Source organism: Papio anubis, chromosome 7, assembly GCF_008728515.1.
Source record: "Papio anubis isolate 15944 chromosome 7, Panubis1.0, whole genome shotgun sequence".
Classification (NCBI taxonomy): Eukaryota; Metazoa; Chordata; class Mammalia; order Primates; family Cercopithecidae; genus Papio; species Papio anubis.
This window is the reverse complement of record NC_044982.1, coordinates 161,684,080-161,700,506: the sequence shown is the minus strand read 5'-3', so window position 1 is coordinate 161,700,506 and position 16,427 is coordinate 161,684,080. Positions and strand designations below refer to the sequence as shown.

The following is a 16,427-nucleotide window of genomic DNA, read 5'->3' as shown; positions in this document are numbered from 1 at the left end:
ACACGTTTCCTGATAATACATTGACATTCACAAACAGTAGATTGCACTGCAGTTTGTAAACATTTTAAGTTGCATAAACTTCTCCTTGATTTTCAAAGCTAGTATAATACTGTCTACTAAAACTCCTTTTTGTTTCAACTAAGTACTCTCACATATATTAGTTTATAATAATGTTTGTTATTAATTTTTAAAGTGTTTTCCATTCAAGGAAAAGAAGTAAATTCCTATGTCAGAGTAACCAAGGTGTTTGAAGAATAGGTATTAGCCAGAGAGTCTAGATGGTAAAATCAATCTTCAAGCCTCAAAGAAGCTCTGTGAACAGAGGAATGCCAGGTGTCACACGGCTTTCCTTCACTCTAATTCATTCTTGACTAGAGCCTGTATGCCTGTTCCAGGGACATTTAAACTCATAAAGGATTTCTTATGATCTTTACTACATACATTAAGAAGAATGCCAGCCAGCACCCTTTTGTGAACTGGGACATGTAGTCATGTGATTAAAACAGGTAACATGAACTCTGATTTTCAAATGTATTACGGATACAAATTCTCTAAGCTAGGAAAGGTTTTCCACATCCACAGTCAATGATGGGAGCCTTTCATTCCTCAGAAATAATCCCTTTTTAGGTCATCAGAAGAGTACAACTGCTGCAGCTCCTGATGCAATATCTTCATGAGCCCAGAGCACACACGAATCCTAAGGGAACTGCCATAGTACAGCGCTCATTCTTGGCACCGGAACAAAGGAAACACACTGTATCCCGCACATTCCTGCCGGAGCAGGCCACTGTCCTCTTCTGTGAGATTTAAAAAGCTCCCCAAAAGGTTATTACTCCCATCACCAGTACACAGAAAATGGGGGAAAGGCTGTTTCCAGTTCTCGGACTTTAAACAACTCTAATGTCAGTACTCACTGATTTGTTTTGTGCGACCACCACAGCAGGCGCCAGAGAAAAGGCAAGCAGGCAAAGTAAAAAGAAACTTTATTAGCTAGCCAATGTGAAAGAAGAAAGGGCGAAGTTCACGGGTCTCCGGCATTCTGGGGCGAAGTTCCTGGGTCCGCATATGAGGAGGGGTGGAAGAAGTTCGCGCGGCGTGTCTGCCCAGAGCGGCTTTATGTCTTGGGCCTGGCAGTGGGAGGACAGTAGGCCGGACATGGGCGGGTCCGGCCGTGTGGTAGGGGCGGCCAGGTAGGTTTCGGTTTCCTTGGTCGGACATCAGGTTGCGCCTGCGCAGTTGACCTCTGTCTTTCCCCGGCGCAGGAAAGTTGGTGATGAAGAACCCGGAAATACGCCATCTTAGTCTCTTTTGTTCTTTGTTTCCCTCCTCCCGCCATCCAGACACTCAGGTGGCATATTACAAAGTAATCAACAGTGACACTTGCAGGTAAACCACATATTGAGCTAATGAAGAGCTCACTGTGATTAAGATTAGATCTAACAGTAGCAGAACATAAGCAAATTTTATCTGAATTCTGTAATGAACATACATGCTGCAATAACATTGAAAAAGCAAGGCAGCCTATTCCAAACCAGTGAGAATAGTTTTGTGCAAACAGTGGGTCCTTGTGTGTTTGAACTCCCACCACATAATGGCAAACTCAATATACATGCTAATGACCTACAATTATGAAATTAAAACAGAAAAATGCTAAAGGATGCCAGAGTGAACCTCAGTGAAAGGCACAGAGACCCACTTAACTTTTTACAAATAAACTTAACTATAAATTAGAAACACAAATAATCATTCAAATGAAGGAAATGAATTGTGTAGGAGATTAACCCCGTAACTTTCTTTTTTAAAAAGGTCTTGAGCAGCTCTTTGATGATGGTGATGTTTATCTCCTCCTCGGCAACCAAGCCCAGCAAAAGAACTGCATGGAGCGGTTCCTGCCCAAGCCTGGGTGCTCCTGGTGCTCCTGCGTGATGGTCTGTGCAGCAGGGTTGTTGTGGGGAGATCCCTCCGTGGCCTCTCCGTGAGCTGGCTCCTCGATGTCATTGAGGCTCACCTCACAAAGATCTTTGGAGAGAGTGAGTTGGGAATTTGGAGACAGTGACTGGGGGATCTGAGCACAGTGCAAGCCCCGCCCGTCCCCCCCCACCCCGCTCCTGCCTGCCCGCCCCGCCTGAGGGCTCTACTCACCGCCATGCTTGTGGGCATCCCCAGTCTCCTGGGGGGCTGGGGCTCCTGGACCGGGCTCCTCAACAGGGTTCTGGGAAGAGGTCGGGAGTTTGCCGTGCTCGTTGTTGTGGTCAGCACAAGCCGCAACACCATCTCCTGCAGCGCCAGCAGCTTCACCTGGAGGGAGGGGTGCTCAGCCCTCACACTGCTGCCGGCGCCCTTCACGCCCACCCCACCCCACCCCCGCAGAGATGTTGCACACGCTACCTTCATCTGCTCCCTGTCCTGGGCCAGCCTGATGATGTCCTCCCCGTGCTGCATCTTTAACACTGCCTCCTGGCTCATTTATAAGGTGACGAATTTTCCTGCGGGAGGAGAGGGCTCAGACGCTGGGGCCCCTCTGAGGGCCCTGCAGCTCCCCCTGCCGTGCCCTGACCTCCCACTCACTGATGGCATCTCTCCCTCCAGTAGTGGATGAATTGAACTTCTAGTTTCTCCACATGCTCTCTCAGGTCTGTCTGCTCCTCCAGGAGGTCCATAAGGCTGCTCTGGAGCCAAAATAATGGGGTCACATCTCGGTAGCAGCCTTTCCCACCCCTGCCTTTCTTGGCCCATGCCAGCACTCACTCACCTCCAGCTTCTCCATGACTTCCCGCAGGCCCCGCTGGGGCTCCCCGATCACAGACTCGCCCCCAGTCCCTGGGGCTGGGACCACAGAGGAAGCTGGCAAAATGGGTGCAGGGGGAGTCAGGCTCACCATGGCCTCCCAGCTCTTCAGGTCCTGTGGGACGCTCGGCATGGGCCGAGGTCCCTCCTCCTCCTCACTGTCCACATGTCCTCCATCTCCTGTGGGGGGTGGCCAGAGGGCTCCTCAGACAACCCAACAAGGGAGGACTGTGGGCCCAACTCTGCCTCCACCCTCACTGGGTAACCCTGAGCCAGCCCCTCCCCAGAGAGGAATGAGCTGCTGTTCTTTATTTTTTCTTTTAAGAACCAAGATCTTGCTATACCGCCCAGGCACAGTCCCACTACTGGTCGGTGCAGGAGTTCTGACCTGCTCCGTTTCTGACCTGGGCCAGTTCAGCCATCCTTAGGCAACTTGGTGGCCCCCCGCTCCCAGGAGGTCGCCATATTGATGCCAAACTTAGTGCAGGCACCCGGTCGGCATAATGACCAGCTGTTCTAAAGGTCTCTTCCAACTCCTCAATCCTGTGCTGCTAACAGTCCCCCCTTCCTCCTGGGGCTCTGTCCTCTTCCTCTGAGTGGTCTCCCCTACCTTCACCAGGGAGAGCCGTGAGGCGCAGCTGGTCCTGCAGCTGCTGATTCTGCTGCCTGGCAGCCTCCAGGTGCTCCTAAGAGGCCAGGAAAGAGTAAGAAGGCACGGAGTTTGCCAGGTCGTCCCCCTCATGGCCCCGTCCTCAGCCGCTCCCTCCCCTGGGTCTCCTATAACTTTTGGCGGGCCATCTCGGCCACCGCTTTGCCCCAAGCTTCCTGCTGCTGCAGCTGGTTCATTAGCTGGGTCTGCTGCAGTAACTGCCTGTGCAGCGCCTCCTTCTCAGAGGTCAGCTGGTGATAGGCGGCCACCTGCTGCTGATAGATGGCCACGGACTGCTGCAGGTGACCCAGGTAATGGTCTGGCTGCTGCTGCAGACTCTGAGCCTCTTGGCTCTTCAGCTCCACCTGCAGGAAGACCCGGGGCATGACGGCACGTGGCGGCTGGCTTCCAGATTCTGGGCCCATTAATAGGGTAGTGAGGGCACTGTGGGGCTCTGTCGTCTTCCCAGGCCCCTGGCCCCTTGCTCCAGGCCTAAGTGACTGCCTCCCTTTCCTAGAACACCATGCCTCCTCCCTCAGCCTCAAATCTCATACCCTCCTTCACCATTTAAACTGTAGGCCACAGACTGGTGGAAAAGCAGTGGGAGCCAGCCGCCATCTGCTAAGCGTGTTAGAGGCCTAATGCTTTCCATGTATTATCTCATTTAATCCTCAGCACCTCTGTAAGGAAAATGCTAACTTCCTTTTGAAGTTAAAGAAACAGAGACTTAGAGATGCAAAGCACTTGAATGGTGACCAGTGGAACCGAGGCTGGAATCCAGTTTTAATCTAAGGAGCCTTTTTGTTTTGTTTTGAGACAGAGTGTCACTCTGTGGCCCAGGCTGGAGTGCAGTGGTGCAATCTCAGCTCACTGCAATCTCCACCTCCTGAGCTCAAGTGATTCTCGGGCCTCAGCCTCCTGAGTAGGTGGGATTACAAGCATGAGCCACGATGCCAGGCTTTTTTTTTTTTTTTTGTAATTTTAGGAGAGATGAGGTTTTACAATGTTGGCCAGGCTGATCTTGAACTCCAACCTCAAGTAATTCTCCTGCCTCAGCCTCCCAAAGTGCTGGGATTATAGGCGTGAGCCACCGTGCCTGGCATAAGGAGCCTCTTATCCCACTATCTCTTCCCCTATGACTGGGGGGCTCTATGCCTCTAGCTGGGATGATGATGTCCAGACCTGAGGGAGCCCAGGGCTACCCACCTCTAAAAGTCAGAGGGCAGGAAGCAAGAAACAGTCTCAGGACTGCCCTGGAGGGTGGTGGGGTCACCTCCCCCAGGCTGGAGCTGCTTCTGGCCTGGCACCTCCCATCCCCAGAGGCTGGTGCCCGCCTCCCAGGCCTTCTTGCATGGGGCGGAGGTTACCGTCTCCTTTACCTCGCCCAGCTTCTCCTGTAGCTCCTCCACTTGCTGCTCCAACTGCACTGCGCTCTTGTTCTCGTTGTTCTGGACAGAGAGAAGCAATCAGCAGCCACCCACTGCAGCTGGAGACCCCAGAACTCGGTGTCTGCCTCCCATGGCACCGGGAAGGGTGGAGGCAGGTTAGAAAAATCATCCCCTCTCTCCCACAGCCACCAGAGCGGGGCTCTGGCTCACAGGTGCCTTTAGAAGTAACATTTCACATGAGGGCTACGTTGCCCCATTTTACAGGTGAGGAAACAAAGGCCTGGAGGGCTAGGGAGGAGGGCAGGCTCCCCAGGTGGGGCAATGAACCAGCTCCTCGAAGCCACTCTGTGGCTCGGCCAGCTGCTGAAGCCTCTCCTCCTGCTCCCGAAGCTTCTCCTTTTGTGCCTGGTTCAGGAGACTTACGTGTTGATGGTTTTCCACGTGGGCCTGGAGCTCTGCTGACACCCTCTCTAGTTCCTTCCTCAGGTGCTGCAGCTCCTCCTCAGGGGGCACTGCTGGGGGCTCCGGGGACAGGGGTTCAGCTGAGAAAGGAAGCAGACAATAAGGGCCTCTGGATTCTCCAAAACCAAAAAACAACAACAAAACCCCTCCTCTCGGTGCACAGCTCCTCTCAGGCTCCCCAAACTTGGCCGCACTGCTAATGATTCCTCGCACCCGGATGGTAGCCAATCTTCCAACCACTTTCAGATGGAGAGCACTGTGGGTGGCTGACAATGGGCCCTCTGTGCTGATGGGGACACTGAGGCTCACACAGATGACAAGACTTGCCATTTCCTGGCACAGACCTCTTTCCCTCTGCCTCAAAGCTCTTCCATCCACCCACCTCCCTGGGGCATTCTAAGTCCCCCACAGCCCTCTGATGCCAGGCCTGCTCCCAGGTCATGCCAGCCCCATCTTACCCATCCGGTTCTTGAGTTTGCACAAGCTCCTCTCCAGCTTCTCTGCCCGACGCATGCCATCCTTCTTGTCCTTCTTCAAGGTGCAAACCTGCCCAAAGCACAGGGGGAAAGGGCCCTGGAGAGAGGGGCTGGTGGCTGGTGGCTGCCATCTCCCTCTCTGCCCCCACCTCCACAAAGCCCAGACCCATGACCACCTCTGGCTGTACTGTTCCCATTTTACAGATGCCCAGAAAGATTCCGTGACCCATCTAAGGTCAGGGGGCTGAAGGATCAGATCTCACCTCCTGTGCCATTTTCTTCATCCTCTGCTGCCACCGGGCCCTCTCTCCTTTTAGATGTTGAACATATTCATCCCTCTCTAGATGCGCTTGTCTTAGTGACTCCTTCAACTGCAAGAATGGGCACAGAAGTTAGGAAGGGCTGTCACTGGTCCTCACCTGCTCCTGGCCACCTGGGGTCATCTTCCTTCCCTCCCTCCCTCTGCAAAACCTCACCTGGGTCATCTGTGCTTTCAGAAGTGCCTGCTCCCGTGTGGACCACTCTAACTTCCACTCCATACGTGCTTTCCTGTGGCTCGAGGACTGGATGGTGAAGAGTGAGAAGTTTCAATCTGGGGAGCCTGGGCCATTCCACACAGTGCCCCTTAAAAGGGCTAGAGCTAGGCTCTATATACAACTCGGTCAGTAAACATCAAGGCATTTCCAAGCCCATGGTCTGGGTTTTAGAAGAACTCAGTAAAGTTGGGACAGGGAATGAGATGGAATTTACAGCTGCCTAACAGAGGCCCAGAGAGATCAGATAATATTGCTCTTGTTATTACTGTTATTACTACCACTGTCTGAACGTTTATGGAGTGCTTCACCAGGCACCATGCTAGCAATCCCCTTTACTCCTCACAACCACCATAGGAGACAGTTACTATGACGACCTCTATTGTGTAGATGAAAAACCATGGAGTATTTGAGGTTAAATGCTTGCCTAACATCACTTAGGCAGAGCTGGGATTTGAACACCCAGGTCTATCTGATTCTCTAAGCCCATTTTCTTGCTGGGGTTGAAAGCACAGATAGGAAGGGGAAAAATAATCTTTTGTTCAGTTTTTGAAACGATGAGACCTTTGCATGGTCCAAAACTCAGAAGGTACAGAAGGGAAGTATCTCCCAGCCACCTTGTTGCTCTCTCCCGAGTTTTTTTGAACTGTTGCAGACGTGTTTTATGTATACTATCATAATATGTGCACACACACGCACACACACGTTTCCTCTCTACAGAAATGGTATCATACTAAAGGTAATCTTCTGTACCTTCACAGAACAAGTACCCAATACCCCACCTAGGACTTGGCCAAGACCACAGCCAGGTAAGGGCAGGGCAGGCACTTGGCCTCCAAGCTCTGCATCCAGTGCTCACTCCCCACCGCGCCCCCCAACTCACCCACAGCAGCTGACTCAGCCCCAGGCTGCCTCTAACAACCACACACAAAAGCAGCAAGACAAGGCCATGCTGCCTCCTGGGCAGGCCACTCCATCCTGCAGAAGGGACCCTTAGGCTCACTCCTCCATCTGCGAAGCCGGGCTCCCAGGGGACGGGGCAGGTGGTTGGACTCACCAGGTTCGCCTTCTTCTTCTGTGTGGCGGTGACAGCACAGAGAACCTGCTCTAACTCTCCTTTACGCTGCAATGAACATTGCAGGCGGTCGGCCAGATCCTTGGACTCCTCTGTAATGAGAGAGTTGAGATGGGGCCCAAAGGACTCCCCCTAAAGACCTGTCAAAGTGCCAGGCTGAAGGATGACAGGGTGCCCAGATTCCCACCTTCAAAGTATCTGAGCGAGCGTTTCGTGTGATACAGGTCCGTACTTAGTTTCCCTTTCTGTATGTTCAGTCTCTGGATTTGAACCTTTGGGAGAAAAGCCAAGCAAGTGCTGGAAGAGAAGGAAAGAAACATTCCCCGGAGGACGGGAGAAACCTTCACACCCTCCACTCACCTCCAGCTCCCTTTCGGCTTTCTGTGTCTCATTGTTTGCCTTCTTTTCCTACAGGAAGAGGAAGACAGAGCTCTTACCAGGGGGAGGCGGAGATGGCACAGCAAGAGACATGCCCCAGAATGCCACCAATGCCCCAGGACAGGCCCACCCATGGGACCAGGTTATCAGGGACCCTGTGGGGATGGGGTAGAATCTGAGGGGTGAGCCTTCTTCCCCAGGCTGGGAGTGGGCGAGATGAGACTGGGGCCACTACATCTGAGTGTCCCCCAAACCCAGCAGTCATGTCCCAAGCAAACAAATCACATTACTTCTTCCAGCTGATGTTCCACTTGTTTCTTCTCTTGTTTCTGTGGGGAGAGTCAAATTAAGGTGAGGGAGGGTGGCCCCTCAACTCTATTCCCCAGGCCAGGAAGCGGTAGGCAGGGCCAGGAATGGATTTTAAAGGCAGAGTTCTTAGACCCAATGGGAACACGAACTGGTAAACTCTCCTCAAGCGCCCAAGGACAGAGGATTTGGATCTTTGCTGGTTTTTGCCCACAGCCACAGAACTCAAAGTCTGAATCTGGAATCTCTTGAGAGGACAGGAACATAAACCTCTAGAGATGGAGTTTGAGAAAGGCCCCCTCTTCTGCCAGCTTGTCATTTAGAAAAGTGTGTTCATTCAATAAGCATTCACTGAGCACCTATGGGCCAGGTACGGTTCTTCACAGCAGATATAGGCAAGAAAAGGACAGTCAGGAGCCCTTGGCCCTGAGGTTTCCATTCTAGGCGGCCTTTAAATCTCGGACTCTCAGAGCTAACAGACACCTTTGATACTCACTACCTCCTCTGGAAACGCGAGTCCAAAAAGGAGAGGCAGCTTGTCCAGAATCAAAGAGCAAATTAGGGACTGAGTCACAGCAGAAATACGGGGCCCCTGACAACCAGTCAGGCTCGCACTTCCCCGAGAGGCAACAACCCCAGGGCGTGTGTAGCAAGGACTCCAGCAGGGGTGTGTGGAGAGGAGACAGTCGGCAAAGAGGGCAGCAAAAGAAGAGCCATGCTGCGTGCTCTGGGGTCCCTCCAGGTGAGGCCTGGGCACCCCAGCTCCCTATTTGTCCTTGGCACCAGAGCCCCCAGCCCCTTTCTTCAGGGCCCCAAGGGAAAACTGGAGCCCAGGATTGGCAGCGTGGAATCAGGGGACCCCACTGGACTCTTACCAAGGATTTGATGGTCTTCTTCAGTTGGCTGATTTTGACGGACCTCGAGTCCAGGGCTGCTGGTAGTTCCTGGCACGGGCTCTGAGGCGCATGCAGAGAGGAGGAGGTCGAGGAGGAGTCATGGAGAGGTAGAGAGAACAATCATTAGGGCTGGGGTGTGTGTGGGCTGTCTCAGCTGGCAGAGGGGCACCCAGTCCCTGCTATGGGAGGAGGTTGGAGGATTGGCCTGCAGGGTCACTGCACCTCCGCCCAGAGCCTCTTACCTCCAGTTCCTTCAGGGGAGCAAATGATGTAGGGCCCTCCCCGAGGATACCCGTTGCTGACTACAAGAGATGAGAGTGCACATGGAGATGTTCTGTCCCCCTCAGTGTCAGAGCCCTCTGACTTCCTTTCTTCCCCATCAACTGGCAACATTTTCTTTTCTGCCTATCTTGGACCCTTTGTCCCGTAACTCCTTTGTGCCAACTTCTCTCATGGTTTTTGTCTCCCCACCATCCCACCCTGGGGCCCTTTCAGTGAATCCTGATGACAAGTGACTGTTCTCATTATCCTGGCTTCCCCTTGAGACTGGGGATGAGGAAAATCGAACAGCAATGACCATATCCTGGGTGTCCTGGGTGTTTACAGCAGGCCATGTACTAGGGATTAGCATAAAAACAACAGTAACAAATCTCATTTAAACTTCACAAATGGAAGTCAAACAATAATACCACCTCTATTATACAGATGTGCAAAGAGAGGCCCAAAGAGCTCAAGCAACTTGCCCTAAATCATATCCCTAACAGATGGAGAGGCAGGATTCAAACCCAGAATTCTGAACTAGTACCTAGCAGTCCATCCACAATCTTAACAATTACCCTCTACTGCCCCTTGTGCCCCCTGTCCCCAGGAGCCTGGTCAGCCAAGACTCACATCCTCAGGTGAGTGGCAACCACCAGAAGTGCCTGTCTCAGGGACACTGCCATTTGTTTTCCTGTCCTTCTTCGCTCCTGCTGGACCACCAGGGCTGTTTCTCTGCCAATATTCTTTTAACTGTGGGAAAGAAGATCAGTAATCCTCATGAGAACTATCAGCTCCTACAGCCACATCCTCCTTTACAATTGTTACAAAATGCTCTTATACACCATCTGATTTAATGACACCAATAACTGTACAAGGTGTTGTCACAATCATTTAGTGACTGAGAGGGATTGATATGGATAGGAAAAAAAAGAAGAAGAAAAGAAAAAGGCAATATTGGAACTTTGAAACTCAGTCTTCTGACTCCAAACTCTGGGTTTTTATCAAGAAACAGCAACTGCCAGGGACCATAAACCAGAGGCAGAGGTAGAAAACTAAACATTAAGTAGGCAGGAACTGGATGCCGTGTGGTTTAGAGTCATACATCCTCACACGTCTGTTAATGTGAAGAAGTGCACCAGTACCTCTCAAACTTTTATATCAATGTGTCCTCATGGCAGAAGGCAGCCTTTCTGTTAAATCTGGGAATTTATCAGAAAGAGGATAACCCAAACCTCATTTCAGAGAGAAGTCTGGTATACTCTTAGAGACCTATGTGACTGTCATCCCTAAGTACATTAATGTTTTTTCTCTTGATCTCAAGAGAATCAAGGGAACCTGATGCTTCAGAAAGATGTCCCACATTTATCCCGTGGCACTCAAAGTACCGCAGGTTGAGATAATATGAGGAAGATTCAAGCTGTCAAATTCAGTTCCCCAAGATCTATTCCTCAGAAGATGAGCAAATCTCACCTCAGAGAATACTGACTGAAGGGCAGTCTGGTCCCAGAACCATGGAGAATTAGAATATGAGGTGGAGAACTCAGAAAAAAACGTTAAAATCTCTCTGGAAAGTAGAAACCTGGGAGAAAACCAAACCAAACCCATTCTCTCATTGCCACCCAGAGATACTGTCAACGTTTTGCGCTTACAGGGGAACTGTAGGCTTTTCCCTCTGTCAATGTCGATGTTAAGGGAGTGAGGCAGCCTGGAACCTCTTCCTCCTAGGTCCCATAGTCTCCATTCCCCTTCCAGCTGGAAATTTGCGCTATGACCAGAGGAACCAGAAATGGGGTGAGAACGCTTAGGGGACTGGGTCATAAGATCAAAGGCCGGTCTTCCAGTAATGACAGTTCCTAGGTGGATTGTGACATCACCACATTCTACTCCTCCAGGTTGGGGGGAGGGACCACATCAGTAGCGTGTCCAAGTCACTTCTCCACAATGGGGGAGGGAAACAGAGGGTTGGGACCCAGGTCCTTGGAGACGCCAGTGCAAAGAGCCCAGGGAGGGTGACCTTGAGGTAGCAGGAGTGGAGGGCAGAGTCTGCAGCAGGGAGCCCCAGGAGTCACCAGCGTCTCAAAGTCCCGTAGTCCCAAAGTCACCCAGGGATGACTGGCAAGGGTGGGGCCTGGGGCTGGGGGACCCAGGTTCTTGGAGATGTGAGCCCAAAGAGCCAAGGGAGGTCAAGCTTGGGGCAGCAGGAGATGAGGGCCCATTAATGGAGTGGGGAGCCCCAGGAGTCACCCGCCCAAAGTCACCCTGGGGTGACTGCCGAGGGCAGGGACAGGGCTGCTTGCTGAAGGGTGGGGCTGACTGACAAAACTTTGGTGGGGGTAGCCCAGAGGCACTGGGGTGGGGGACCCAGTCTGGTGTGCCTCAGAAGTGGTATGGACTCTGGCAGGAGTCTTGTCATCGGAGGGCATCTGTGACTGGGTTGGGGGGCCATGACCTAGTGTGTTCTTACCTTTTTCTTGGCTGCTGCCAATTTGCTCTCTCGAGTTTCTCCTGTCATCGCAGGGTGGGGAGGGAGGCGGGGTTGGGGCCACATCAGCAAAATCCCAGCGAGCACTGATGAACACCTCCAGTCACCAACCAGGTTGCTGTGCGACTGAGCCAGAGGAGGCGTAACCAGGGCCCCAGTAGAATGCGGAATAGGGGTGTGGCCTTAATGCTCCAAGCCCATTGGTCAATGAGAAAGATGAAAGGGAAAGGGGGTGTGGCCAGACAGCAGCATGGCCAGAGGGACCTGTGGCTCACAAGGAAAGTTGCCCATGCAACCGCTGTCCCCACCCAGTCTAAGACAGGGGAGAGGCCACCCACTCTGGGAGAGGGGAGGGGCTGGCTTTTGCTTTAAAAGCTTTAAAACTTTAAAAAATATATGTGTGTGTACTTTATATGTGTGTTTTTCAGTTTTTGTGTATGTATCTGTTCCTCCAGAGTTATCTTCATGACCCAGCTTCTATTCAAGGTCTATGATTTTGGCCTATACTTTTCATACAGTACAAAAATTACCAGTATTACGTTAACTGAGATACAGATCATATAAAAATGGAAAATCCATAGCATGCTTGATGGTTAATGAAGTAGACTATATTATTCAACATTCCAATAAGATAAAATAATCACAATGGTTTCTCTTTTTTGGAAAAATGTTTCTCTTATTCTTCTATGTTATTGTTAAGATTTTTTTTTTCTTAAACAAAACACATGTTTAATATCTGTAAAAACCAAAGCTTTTGGGCCGGGTGCGGTGTCTCATGCCTGTAATTCCAGCACTTTGGGAGCCTGAGGCGGGAGGATCAGGAGGTCAGGAGATTGAGACCATCCTGGCTAACATGGTGAAAACCCATCTCTACTAAAAGTACAAACAATTAGCCGGGCATGGTAGTGGGTGCCTGTAGTCCCAGCTACTTGGGAGGATGAGGCAGGAGAATGGCGTGAACCCAGGAGGCAGAGCTTGTAGTGAGCCAAGGTTGTTCCACTGCACTCTAGCCTGGGCTACAGTGCAAGACTCCATCTCAAAACAAACAAACAAACAAAACAAAACAAGGAACTTCTATTTCTCTCACTTTCTAATATTTTAATACGTCCTCCAGGGATTTCACTAACACATACTTTAGACCTCATTCTGATCTCCCTGTCCCTGCCAAGTCCACCAACTTCTGCCCTATCATCTATCCTCATGTCTCTCTAACATACTGACTTACTTTTTGCAGAGAATCATCTAACCAATTAATTCTTTCTTCTCATGTCTAATCCATCCACTGAGTCTCTTATTTCAACAATTACATTTTTAATTTTATTTTATTCAGAGAGAGAGTCTCACTCTGTCACCCAGGCTAGAGTGCAGTACCACGAACCTGTAGCCTTGGCCTCCTGGGCTCAAGTGATCCTCCCACCTCAGCCTCCTGAGTAGCTGGGACTATAGGCAGGTGCCCCATACCCAGCTATGTATGTGTGTGTGTGTGTGTGTGTGTGTATGTATATATATATATTTGTGTGTGTGTGTGTTTGTGGTGATCGTGGGGTATATTTTGTAGAAATGAGTTCTCAGCATGTTGCCTGGGCTTCTCTCCAACTCCTGGGCTCATGCCATCCTCGTGCCTCAGCCTCCCCAAAACTGCTGGGATTTCAGCTGTGAGCCACCATACCAGGCTATGTATTTTATTTCTGTATTTCATCCATTTTCCTTTCAGGTCTTCCTCATCATTTCTGGTGGTCTTACTGCTTGCTCAATTTTATGAATGAATATATATATACATGTATTAGATTTCACACATAACTATTTTCTCACAATTATAATATTTGAAGTCTGTGTTCTGTATCTGATGATTCCAAAACCTACAGTCTTTGGGAAACATATTATTCATTGTTTCTAACAATCCTCAAATATCTTGGGTTGACTACTTGAAGTTATGATTTATCTGAATTCATAGTTGCCTGCTTTTAATCTTTGGAAACCCTACAGGCTTCAGGTAGAGATAATTTCCTACAAAAAGTATCGGTGCCTGCTTTTGATGAGAGCTGTGGAGACAACTAACATAAGCCACCAAGCTTTACCACCAAGCGTAATCCTGACATTCTCTTGAATTCTCTTGGAAAATCTCAGGATTACACAAGGTTCTCAAATTTGGCTCCACAATCTTGCTCATTTACACACAGGAGACTAGACTGCTTAGTATTGTTGGTGACTCCCTTCCTCCTACCCTGGAAAAAACAAAACAGATCTCTCATCTGAATGTGATCACAGACTAGGAAATTCTGAAGGTGAATAACGGGAGGCTGTGGGCAGCAGGGAAAGACAGATGTCTTTCCTGACCACAGAAATAGGTCAGAACCTGCCCTAAAGGCTGTGTGCTCCAGCATTTCACTATTTAGCTCAACAATCAGTCCCTCTGTAAAAGTGAACAGAAGCTTCTTAGAGCACCATGTGGCCTTTAAACCAAAAATTCTTGCTAAAAGTCACGGTCATGGTAAAAAAGCTATGGCTTTGGAAGACTTTCTCAGTAATGTCCTAGCATTAAGATTACAGCCTGCATTTCATGTTAACTGAACAGAAAACCAGCCTGAACAACATCCTTCTGTCCCATGGCGTGCTCTCAGCTCCTCTCGGTTGGGCCTTGGGCAGCCAGACTGTCTGGTTTTAATCCTTGCTCTGCCACCTGTGACCTTGGATAAGTTACCCACCTTCAGTTACCTCATCTACAAAATGCAGATATTAATAATATCCTCTTTTTAAGCTATTAAGAGGATTGAAAGAATTAATAAAAAGTAAAAATTAAAAAGACTTGGTAAGCATAGGCACAGAGGGGAAAGAAAAAGTAAAAATCAATCCATAAATAAAAAGACTAGTGCCTAGCATGTAAAAGTTCATCAGAAATTAATTCTATAATATGAACTCAATTTTGCAAAAAACTTCAAAGTATATATAACTTTTAACTTACTAGGGTATACATACCAATAATAAATGTACAACTGTCGCCATGTTTGCCTACAGTAAATATAACAAAGACTAAACAAGCAGGTACTAAATCATTAAGTGATTATCAGTTAGTATCTGCAAATTTTCTTATACTTCTATCTTTTCTAGAGATCATCTTTGCAACAAGAAGAAAACAAACCAAATGAAAATGAAATGAATTCTCTCAAAAAGAATTAAATCAAGACAGGAACAAGGCTCACAAAGTAATACAAAATATATCTTACGGTTTATGTAAAATTCTTAATGAAAGTACCTTCTTTGCTCCAAGCTGCACTCTGGCTTTGCCTTTGAGTCAGGAGGCATTTCTTTGAACAATGACCAATTATCGAGTAGGCACTGCTTCAGCCCCACAGGAAGAATAAAACATCTCTGGAACACAGCAGCATTCCTGATTCCCACTTGAGTAGGCCTAACAAAATGGCATATGCCTCAACAGCAGCAGATCGGTGTTAAAAAGTCTGGAGTCAAGGGGGAAAAGTAAAAGTGGAACATTTCTAGAATCTCACAAAAAGGAACAAACCAATGTTCTAAGTGCCCAATACGAGCAAATTAGAACCTTAAATAGAGGAAAGTCTTAATGCCTATCCTGGCATAGATTCAGCACCAAGTAAAATGTCATTTTACTGGTTTACCTTTTTCATCCTCAAAAGTAGGGGCTATGAAAAAAAAAAAACACGAAAATTTCTTTAAGAGAACCTTCTACTTACAATCTAACTTACATAATCAAAACACTCTATTGAGGGTGAAAATTGAGTATTATAAGAAAATAATCACCTGTTTTGTGAGAAGTTTCATGCATAATGCTCCTCCACCCAATACACACCTTAAAAAGAAAAAAGGAAACATACAAAATTATCTCGAGAATTATTCCTGCTTAAACAATGTCTACACATCATTACTAAGAAAGTATGCACACAGTAAAGATAAAAAGAGAACATGCAAGCATGAGCGTAATTGTTAGGGATATAGGACTATGGGCAACTTAAAAACTCTATTGGTATTACTCTCATGTAATTGCTCTGAAATTGTAGTCAATTGTTTGAAATGGCTCTTAGAACAAAATAGTTTGAAATTTTTATGATGTCAAAAACTAAGAAGTTAGCCCTAAATATTCCAAAGAATAGGGGCAGAAAAACCCATTCCCTTAAATGGCACTGGAGTTTTCTTTACAACTCAAACTTTCTCTCCCATCCTGTGATGGCCAAAAGTCTTTCCTCTGACAATGGCATTGACCTTACCCTACTGCATGGTTTCATGGTTAAAATTGTTTTTACTTATTCTGTCATGAGAATCCAATGGTTCAGACCGTGCAGCTCCTCTCTGGGAATCCTCAAGTCCTTTCTAGGTCTGAAGACTGTTTTCTGAACCAAAGACAGCTTCTGGGGATGTACCAAATCTCCCCGTAGAAAATTATTTACATCAAGATGTTTTAACCTTTTAACTTTTTCTCCAACAAAATAATTTCATTTCTCCTTTACTGTTATTTTAAATTTCAAAATACACAGATAACATGCCTGAAATAAAAATAAGGGGATAACAATTTTAGAACACAAATTGTGGTAATTTTGAAGACACAAAAGCTAAGACCACTGATGAGGGCTATGTGGACACCAAGTCCACCACAACCTGTTCTGTCCTCCGGGTCTCTGCCCACGCCTTTCCCTTGCCTGAGATTCCTTCTGCTTCCTACCCTTCCAAATGCTGCATTTCCCCCCAGAAGAGTTGCCATGACCA

The 16,427-nt window shown here is 48.5% G+C and overlaps 1 protein-coding gene and 1 pseudogene across 3 annotated transcripts; both read right to left on the bottom strand.

Moving 5' to 3' along the window:
- Positions 1-966: 966 nt before the first annotated feature.
- LOC100998064 (golgin subfamily A member 8S-like) lies at positions 967-12,455 on the bottom strand. 3 transcript variants are annotated; one of them, XM_031668969.1, is made up of 19 exons: positions 11,676-12,455; positions 9,842-9,961; positions 9,193-9,252; positions 8,930-9,010; positions 8,039-8,077; positions 7,731-7,778; positions 7,558-7,642; positions 7,353-7,462; positions 6,239-6,325; positions 6,026-6,133; positions 5,745-5,832; positions 5,248-5,366; positions 4,816-4,884; positions 3,398-3,473; positions 2,753-2,967; positions 2,569-2,669; positions 2,389-2,486; positions 2,143-2,298; positions 967-2,019 (listed from the first exon to the last, which is right to left on the bottom strand). In XM_031668969.1, exons 1-19 carry the CDS (start codon positions 11,757-11,759, stop codon positions 1,838-1,840), a joined length of 1,926 nt encoding a protein of 641 aa, XP_031524829.1. In that variant the 5' UTR covers positions 11,760-12,455; the 3' UTR covers positions 967-1,837. The 3 variants fall into 3 exon arrangements, with proteins under 3 accessions (XP_031524829.1, XP_031524827.1, XP_031524828.1); XM_031668967.1 differs by lacking the exon at positions 11,676-12,455 and adding an exon at positions 10,682-11,141; XM_031668968.1 differs by lacking the exons at positions 9,193-9,252; positions 11,676-12,455 and adding an exon at positions 10,682-11,141.
- LOC103875504 lies at positions 3,483-4,311 on the bottom strand (annotated as a pseudogene).
- Positions 12,456-16,427: the final 3,972 nt, after the last annotated feature.

Excerpts from the sequence above, each read along its gene's own strand:
- LOC100998064 (XM_031668967.1), bottom strand. The coding sequence starts at position 11,029 with ATGACCCAGTCCCCTAAGCGTTCTCACCCCATTTCTGGTTCCTCTGGT. Across the intron at positions 7,643-7,730 it reads AAGCCGAAAGGGAGCTGGAG|GTTCAAATCCAGAGACTGAA; the intron begins GTGAGTGGAGGG and ends TTTCTCCCAAAG. Across the intron at positions 5,833-6,025 it reads TGAAGAAAATGGCACAGGAG|GTTTGCACCTTGAAGAAGGA; the intron begins GTGAGATCTGAT and ends TGCTTTGGGCAG.